Source organism: Cibotium barometz, chromosome 3, assembly GCF_041138505.1.
Source record: "Cibotium barometz isolate CiBa-2024 chromosome 3, ASM4113850v1, whole genome shotgun sequence".
Classification (NCBI taxonomy): Eukaryota; Viridiplantae; Streptophyta; class Polypodiopsida; order Cyatheales; family Cibotiaceae; genus Cibotium; species Cibotium barometz.
In genome coordinates this window covers 3805134-3815078 of record NC_141048.1, presented here as the reverse complement: position 1 = coordinate 3815078, position 9945 = coordinate 3805134, and the positions used below count along the sequence as shown (strand labels likewise).

The following is a 9945-nucleotide window of genomic DNA, read 5'->3' as shown; positions in this document are numbered from 1 at the left end:
TCACAGGACCAAATGAGAGTCATATTGCTGATTTTAAGGCTGATTTGAATGCCTCTTTTGAGATGTCAGATTTGGGGCATTTGCATCATTATTTGGGGATACAATTTAAGCAGTGTGATGGAGGTATTGCTTTGTGTCAGACAAAGTATATTGAAACATTGTTGCGGAGATTTGGCCTTGAAGACTGCAAGCCTATTGCTACTCCAATGGAGACAGGTTTGAAGTTGAGTCTTCATGATGCTGGAGATCACTTTGATGTCACACTCTATCAGACAGCTGTTGGTTGCCTCATTTATGTATGCATTACGAGGCCAGACATTCAGTTTGCAGTCTCACAGGTGAGCAGATTTATGCATAGCCCAGGCATTAAGCATTGGCAGGCAGTGAAGCGTATCTTTCGTTATTTGAGTGGTACTCGGCATCTTGGGTTGTTTTATCCCAAGGGGGGATCATTGCCGCCAGATTTACATGTTTTTTCAGATTCTGACTGGGCTGGTTGTTATGACACACGCGTGTCCACGAGTGGTTTTTGCTTCATGCTTGGAAGCTCATGCATATCATGGTTGAGCAAGAAGCAGCCTACTGTGGCCACTTCTAGTTGTGAAGCTGAGTACAGGGCAGCTTTCACAGCTACGGTTGAGTGTGTGTGGCTCAGACGCCTTATGGCTGATTTGGGTGTTGGGCAGCCATCTGCCACCACCATCTTCACTGACAGTCAGAGCGCATTGGCAGTTGCGCGGAACCCAGTGTTCCATGCTCGTACGAAGCACATTGAGGTGCACTACCATTATGTCAGGGAGAGACTCTCTGCAGGAGAGATCAGTTTGGCTTATGTGCCAACACAGGATAACCTTGCAGACCTTTTCACAAAGGCTCTGCCTCGTGAGAAGTTCGAAGCTTTTCGCAAAGCTTTGGGCTTACTCCCTTTTGTGGATTCGTCCACATAGCTAGACACTTCCCTATACATGAGTGCTAGCTCTTGTTCACCGCATCACTCCAGGGGGGATTTGTTACCATATTATAGTAGTGATGTGTGTGAACACACTTAGGACCGCCGGGGCACTTTTTCCCTCACTAGGAGGTTTTTTCCCCCGTGCATTGTATATACGCCCATTATCTTCTAGGGCTTGTGATCTTTCATTTTTGGCACTCATAATACACTACTGTGTTGTGCTCAAGCCTCCTCATCTTCTTGAAGTTGTGTGTGCATTCCTGCAACCCTAATTCCAACAGTATGCTTGTGGGAAATGAAGGAACGGGCATACGCTTTTGATGGTACTATTGTACGCTCTCTAGAAGGTGCGGGCGTATGCTCGCTAGTTCAGAGAGATCTTTAATTGTGCAGGTGCTGATAGCCACCCATCGAAATTCTCTGATAGTATAGCTGTTTCCACTTGGACCTTGTTTAATGCTCTTTATGCTTAGTTAATGTAGTTTATTCCATTTTAAATTCCCTCTGCTCAATTTAATACAGTCGATACTCCAAGATATGCTTGAGGGAAAGGAATGGGGATGGCAAAGAAGACATGGCCATGGCACTGAGAAGTGTACAGTCGTATGCTTCTCAAAAAACAGTCCAGAGTGCAAATTTTACCTCTTTTCTCCTCAGATTTCTGATGATTTGAGCTCTTCCCTTATGATTTTCTTTTGTAGGAGACTAGAGCTAGTTTCTAGCTACCCAATGATGCCTAGAATGCCTAAGAAAGCTTAATTACCTAAGATTAATTAGAGAATTAAGTTAATTATGCAAAACTTAACAAATATGAATAAAACCAAAAATTGCATGAATCTCAAGAGCAAGGTTTAAGCACCTACCTATGCTCCTCATGCTCCATTGATCTCCACTTCTCCATGGCAAGAGTAACCAAAATCAAACAACAAGTAAAAAAACACATCCAACATGCAACCACCAATGGATTTGCAATCCAAGCGGGCAATGTGATGGCTCTAGCAAGTGAAATGTATGGAGAACCCTAAGCTAAATGCTCATCCCTGGTAGCGGCACCAAAGATGTTAACCAAAACATACTACCTTGCACAAGAGAGAGAGATAAGAAGAGAATGATGCCATGCAAGGGTCGATTCAAAAACTTGCATTTAGCTAACCCTAATGAGGGTTAACTCCCTAATGTGAGGCCGCTAGGAGCTCGCTCCACCTCCACTTATGTCACTCAAATGGAGATCCATAAGCTAGGTAATGAGCAAGGAAGAAGGGAACAATGGAAAGCTCTACCTCCACTCAATGCCAATGTGCATGAAAGAGGGATCTTGAGAGGAAGACAAGATAAGGGAGAAGAGAAGAGAATCTTAGACTAACACCATCCACTCCATTGCATACACCACAATCAACCAAGCAAGCATTCAAACATAAGCATGTAGCCATAAACACAGGAGAGAGAGAGAGAGAGAGAGAGAGAGAGAGAGAGAGAGAGAGAAAGAGAGAGGGCAAGACTCAATTGTGACAAATGGGATTGTGTCTTTTCATATTCCTCCATAAAATCATTTATATACATGAGCTCACTTTTGACAATGGTTCGCCGCCCATTTACAATTGGGGGCCCCAAGTTGGCTTCCTAGCTCTATGTACATCTAGCTCATTCCTACGACCAGCATTACACAAGCCGTAAACTCGGTCATCCCATATATCTTTTCTCATTAGTGCGGTTACATATAATGATGAATTATAAGAAGCGTAAGCCCGTTTGAAAAATGATGTTAACTAGTGTCGTTAATAATCATGGGGGGATAAATTCTCTCTATTGTCCCTCCCACTATGATGTATTTTCATGATTCTTGGGAAGAAACCCCTGGAAATGGACCAATGATGACTTTCTTAATATCTTGCAGCAGCAGCAGGGAATCACACTTAGTGACAAAGAGACCTTGCAAGATAGCATTTGAACATGCCACCTTCTCCTTAGGACTTTTGTCTGTGTGGCACCTTCTCCTCCTCCTTTAGTTGAAGGGATTCCTTTAACCAGCACTGTCTCCTCAGCTTTCTCATTGTCTCCTTAGCTTTCTCCTCTTCTTGGTGTCATATGAGGAGCTTTCTTAGTTGTTGATTATTTAGGAGGAGTTTTCTTAGAGTGGTTGTCTCGGATAGGTTTGTTCAGATGACATCTCTCCACACTCTCTTGGATCGTCTCCTCCTTCATAGGAGCCTTGTTTTGAGGCTATTACTCTAGGCACTTCCACTCCTATAACAATGGAGCCCACTCCTCTCCCCACTTTGGGTCCTTCGGTCCTTTTGACAACCCACTCCTCTCCCCACTCATTGTAAGAATGCATAAGCATATAAAAGATTATGATTCCCCATATGTAGGAGTGTACATGTTCAACAACAAAAACAATTTACATTATGCATCATATCATGTTCCATATAGATAAAAAAAATTTAGTTTAGCTTTCAAAACATGAACTGTAACATTATGAAAAGAAAATGATATGAATTTAAGATGCAAACTTGGTGGTTAAGGAAACTTGGAAAAATATACATAATTTACATTCATTAAAACACTACATTAATGTTTACATGTTTTTTTCTTTCTCATGTTGTTATTTTATAGGGTGTTGTTTTCATAGTTTAGTATATAAAGTATCAGTAGTGGTGCCTTCTTATTTTTGGAGTGCGATAGATACATGATGGAATTATTGGCGGAATCATCGATAAGCTAAATAGGGGAGATGCCCATATGTGTGTGTGTCTATGCACATGCATATATGCATATCTATATACACACACATTTGGCATATGTGCATGTGTGCATGTGTGTGTGTGTGTGTGTGTGTGTGTGTGTGCACGTGCATGCATGCATGCATGTATGCATGTATGTATGTATATGTGCATGCATGTATACATACATACATACATACATACATACATGCATGCACGCATGCACACACACGCACACACATAGACATATATATATATATGTGTGTGTATATATACATATATATATATATATATATATACATATATATACATATATATATGTATATACATATATATGTATATATATACATATATATATGTATGTATATACATATGTACTATGCATATCTGTATACATACACATCTATGCACATGTATACACACACACACTCTCTCTCTCTCTCTCTCTAAGGCCAAAATATGGTCCATGTAAGACCATTACAGTGACATGTGAGAGTTCTTATAATATTAAGCTAAGAAAAATAAAAACCTAATGCATATTTATAGTTTTATCAACTTTATGAGCACTTTGAATGAAATTGTTTTAAACCTCTAAACTTTCTAATGAGAGCTTGTATCTCTCATAGTACTGCTAAATAAAATTCTAATCGTATTGTTCTCACCTAAATTTGCTTCTTTTTGCATCAATGACGGTTAGAGTTAGTCTCTAGCTAAAAGCAACAAATTAAAAAGCCAAACACGATATGTTTATTGTCTCCTTCTATTTATCTACATGTGTATAAATTAGAAAAACAGAATGCATGTTTTTTTTGGAGATCAGAACTCTATGATGAGAGCTGATCCCTCTCCTATTACTAGCACCCAATTAACTATTGATTGTGTTGCTATGGCCCACCTAACTTTTCTCCTTTTCGGGTTAATAGAGACAGTGTGATTTTTAAAGCTATTTACAACTTCATGTTTTTTGAATTTTGCCTAAAGATTGCAATTCTTTCCTCTTTGAATATGAAAGTTATGATGGCATGGTTAGGACATGGTTAACACTTCTCTATGTGATTGCACATATTGAATTTACAACCCATCACAAATTGTAAAGTGAGTGCGGGGTTTGGGAGGCAAGCAAATAAGGGGCGGTGCCTCTACCGGAGCACACTAGCACCTACAAATGAAGAATAAGGATACACAATTCCATGTATTATCTAGCATCTAAATTAAGTGACAATTAAAAATGTGCATGGACACATTAGGACGTTTATATAACTGGTGCCAATTTGAAAAGGCAAGTAACCATTTGGAATTTATAAACAATGGTAGTTTTATAATTTAACCTTTTCTTTAGTTTTTGTAAAGAAATATGTGTGTACAATCTAGATGGGAAAGGTAAATGCAAGAAATTCATCTATATGATCATGTGTCTATAGGTACATATGTGTCTACGGGTACATGTGCGAGACACTTAGTTCATAAGCACAATCTTGAATAAGGGGGAGAGAGAGAGAGAGAGAGGCTTAGTTCATAAGCGCATTCTTGAATAAGGGAGGGAGGGCGGATGTGTGTGAGAGTGAGAGTGAGAGTGAGAGTGAGAGTGAGAGAGAGAGAGAGAGAGAGAGAGAGAGAGAGAGAGAGTGTGTGTGTGTGTGTGTGTGTGTGAGAGAGTGAGAGTGAGAGTGTGAGAGGGGAGGGAGGAGAGTGTATTAATGAATAAGGGAATGGAGTGGGGACGTGCTATTATACAGGGAAGGAGCGCATAATCTAGCTAGCAACGGCCCGGTTCAATGCCTAGAGAGGAGCGTGCTATATCAAAAGTGAAAATATAGCCTTGTTGTTGATAATTCCCAAGGATGGAGATACCGCTATCAGAATCCATGGGTGCGAGTGCCAAGCAGTACGTGCCCGAGCTGTCCACGGGGTAAAGAAGGTTGTTGACAGGGGGTGCAAAGTCCAGTCCGTTGGAGAACTTGAAGGAGATGGCAGGGATGTCTACAGTTGAGCCCACTTTCAAGCTGTAGCAAGTGTCGAAAAGGCCTTGGCCAGCATCTGAAGGAGCCGCAGGGAGGGATGCAGTGCCCTCTCTGAAAGCATCTCTCACCATAGTGTACAATGAGCTGTCTAGTCTGGTGATGACAGTGCCAGAGTCCACAATCATGATTCCAGCTGGTGGAACAATAGGACCAGATGCGCCCACCGCCATAGCCTCGAGCGTCACAATGTATAAAGATGAAGAAGCCTTAGATATGAGCGGGGTAGAGCTCCCTGCTGCGGGCGTGCCAAATTCTATAAAGCCCAGAGAAGCTGAGAAAGCAGAAGGCATACAGTATGCAAAGCTTTGGCCAAATACGGCCTTGGTTTGCTCGGGGAAGCCTAAGGAGCTTTTGCTCAAGGCAAGGAGACCATCAAAGCCTTGAAAGAGGCCCTCGTTGTCATGCCCACATCCGAATGCGTAGCTTGGGGCAACAATCTGCCTTCCTACTGCAAGCGCATCCATGGCAAAGTCACCAGTCGTGAAGGAGCCATCCAGATACTGTATGCCATATTCGCATATGTCATCGGAGCTGCATGTGTCGCCTGACGATTCGCCAAGCTGGCTGCATAGAGATGATCCGCAAGGCACCGCCTTGTAGGAGGACGAAGCTGCAGGGTCGAAGATGGCGTCCTGCTGCATATAGCATGAGCCGCTGTAGTCGCTGCATGGACGGCACTGTGTCCAAGTTAGATCACTCCCAGTATCAACCACCAAAATCAACTCCCTTGAAGGAGTGCCCAAGCCCACCTTCATTATATAATTGCCGGTTCCAATGTGTTGGCCAGAGATCAGTGGAGTTTTCATGCTTGCATCACTCGTATATGGGGCACCAGCTCGACCTAGCTTGGACTTCATGAACACTATGCGGTTAGATTCCATCTTGATCACATCTTCTAAAACTGCTGCTGATTGTTTTGATGCTCTTGCAGCACTCCTTGCTGAGTGTTTTACTAATGGAGAGCAATGCCCATATCTATGCACAAGGCCCACCCTAACGGCAGATGCTGTGCTTGTGGGTTGGGCTTGGAAAGCAGCTTTACAATCATAAGCAGGTTGCAGCTCGGCTTCTTGGAGATCGACGAGCAATTTATGAGAGAAACCATGAGCTTCTACACCACTGCTAGACAAGCCAAAAGCTAAGAGATAGCCTATAAGCAGTGAAGCATAGGTAACCATGAAGGCTGTTGGTGGCCAGGCCATTCTAGTGATTACCTTTATTATCAGCCGCTGCTGGAGGCAGCTCTAATGGTATTGCAGGTAGAGAACAAAGAATACAGGAACGCGTCACGGGTATCTTCTTATAGAACGCGTACGTGTGTGTGTGCATGTGTGTGCGCGCGCGCACACACGGGAGGGTAGGCCATCACATGATGGGCTACAATTGATGGGCCTCTCATATCAACCTCACTGACCACTCATAATTGAGTCATGTCGTCATGTCGTAACAACTGCACGCGCGACCTTGAACTCTATTCCCATTTGCACGGGTAGAAAAACAACTTGATTTTTGCAAGCTACCACCCACCATGGATGCTTGGAGTCCCACGCCCACTATGATATTATGTTCAAAATTATGCGCTCCCAAGTGGCCCTTGCTTGCCCATAAGGCACCATTGTGCAACTTGGGTGCGAGAGAGAGAGAGAGAGAGAACTGCATGACTCAATGATATGATTAGATTGATAGAAGTAATTTTCACTTATTATGCTTTTGTAGGCTGCAATGCATGACTCAATGATATGATTAGATTGATATTACCAAGAACATAATGCTAATGCTTTTGTAGGCTTTGTAGCGTATCTTTTGACCCATACAAATATCACAATCTAACAAGTGTATTCCACATGACACACTTACCTTATCCACTTATAAGAGTACATTCACACACTATTAGAACAATCACTTTTTAGGGGTTGTTCACACACACACACACATATGGACACACAAGCAAGAGTTCACACACACACACACACACGAGGGAACGCACATGTGAGGCTCTTAATCCCAATAAACCCACCTTCGAAACGAAGGTAGAGATGCTCGAGAAGACCTTCAATAGATATGGTGATTTGGGCTCTAATTTTCCACACTTGATACAAAAGAGCACAGTGTGCAGCACCTAAAACCCTTCGAAAGTTGATTGTGCCTATATCTGTCTACCCAAAGATAAACCTCTCTCTCCCCTCCCTTTCTTATCGATGTCGGGGGCTCTAAGTAGGGGTATGATGAAGCCTTTTATAACATTAAGGCATTACAAAAAGTAGATAAAGACACACACGATTATTGTAATCAATTTCGAGCAGAGAACCCATGACTTCACACATAAAGTAATTAAAATGGTTATTTTTGGAAGTTTAAAAACTTTCAAGGTGTTTGTCCTCGATGAACAACAATCTCTTTCGGTGGCACTTCCATGCCACTGCTCCTTCATGGCAGATTAGGAACTTCAATTCAATGTAGGAGGAGGCTTTAATTGTGGCCTCTTTTCAATTTTGATCATAGGCTCAACAAAGCCATGTTTATGTTTACCTATTCAAGGCTTGCTAAAAAGAATCCTCTGTGTAACATAATTAGGACATTTACTACATCACAAATGGAGCTTCAAAAATATTTTAAGAAGTCACCAGAAAAAGATAATATTATAAAAGACAAAATACACGGAGTTTGTTTTAAAAAAAATGTTTTTCTCATTCCACATTTAGATACATGCGTAATACTCACTCAAAGAGAAGCTTGATGTGCATATGAAATTTAACCATCAAAAGTGTGTCGTTAAGCAAGATGTCATTTGCAAAGTGACTTTTCAGTTGTGATGTGTACCCTTACTCTAGTGGAAGGTAAATGTTATTTCAAGGAGAAGTAACTAGTCTACCTGGATGGCCTTCAACTTTCAAGTTTCAAATTTGGATGTTCAAACAGCAACCCGCTTCATGAGTATGTACTTTGGGTCTACAAAGGTCATGATGCAGGTACTTTTACAGGGGACAAGTTCACATGAAGAAGCAAATTAATCATACCCTCTCAAGCAGAGGTGTCCATTTTCAATAGTACTAGTGGGGCTGACCCATGCTCATATAATTGCTAGCTTGATATTTTTCAAATTTTACCCCTCCTTGGATCTCCAAAGTGTATCGAGAACCTCCAAATGCTTGCCACATGGCGCCAGCTTTTTAAAAATCTTCCTTTATATAATATAATATAGAGAAGGGATGAGGTAAGGAGTTAATTTTAAATGAAATCAAAAGGCTATGGCCCCAGTTGATAAGCCCAAAGAGTATGACTCTGATGATCTAATTGACGTAGAAGTGTGAGGCCAGAGCTGCTCAAATCATCTTTGGGTGAGTTAAGAATGTGTGTCCATAGCATCATATTATCAGTTTGAAGGCCAATTAATCGGTTTGGCGAACATTCTGAGTGGCTGCTGCCAACGACAGGTCCGTCGATGATTTCAGATCCACACGGCATTAGGTCCAACTGCTACCACATCTTTTCTGTTTACAAAGGAATCAAATGCATCCGTAACTAGCTGCTCCGACATCAATATATTGAGACTGAGTGGTCACTCTACCATGACAAAGCGCAATCTGCCAACACTATGGCCCGCCGCCTCTCGCCAACCTAACTGCAACAACAACGACGTCTCAACCCTCCAATGATCATCCACCATAATTAGGGTCGCCCTCCAAACTTTGGAGCTAAAACATATTGTGGTACACCACTTTTGTGTACACACACTCCTTATGAATCGTGAAGATCATGGACCATAGTTTCCTTTTTTTATATATATAAAGATTTGAGGTAATCAAATTCCAAAAGAGAAACCCAAGCTAAAACACACAAAAAAAAAAGAAACCAATACCAGGTGATTTTCAGCAGAGGTGTTTGTAATTGATACTCAACATTGCAAATTGATTGGTTAGATTAGATGTTTTCATGTACGTTTTCTCTTTTGGACCATAGATTTCTTAAGACCAATATGGTCTTTCAATTATGTTTTTATTTCATAAGTCATTTTGAGACACACACACACACACAAAATGCAACTCAAGTAGAAGAATATAGAGTTAGCCAGGGTCAGAGAGCAGCTTAAAAGAAAGGCCAGTGAGCAGTCTATCATGAAGGAATCTTGCTCCTTTAGGATTTTCGGCAGATAGAGAAACCCAAGCCAAAACTCCCCAAAAAGAAACCAATATCATGTGATTTTTAGAGCAGAGGTGATTGTAATTGATGCTTGACATTGCAGATTTGTTAC

General features: G+C 41.5%; 1 protein-coding gene across 1 annotated transcript; it reads right to left on the bottom strand.

Annotated features, from left to right (window-relative positions):
- Nucleotides 1–4986: 4986 nt before the first annotated feature.
- On the bottom strand, nt 4987–6999 carry LOC147639622 (protein ASPARTIC PROTEASE IN GUARD CELL 1-like). Its single transcript, XM_086772281.1, has one exon. It carries the CDS (start codon nt 6893–6895, stop codon nt 5429–5431), a length of 1467 nt encoding a protein of 488 aa, XP_086628407.1. The 5' UTR covers nt 6896–6999; the 3' UTR covers nt 4987–5428.
- Between the last annotated feature and the right edge of the window lie 2946 nt (nt 7000–9945).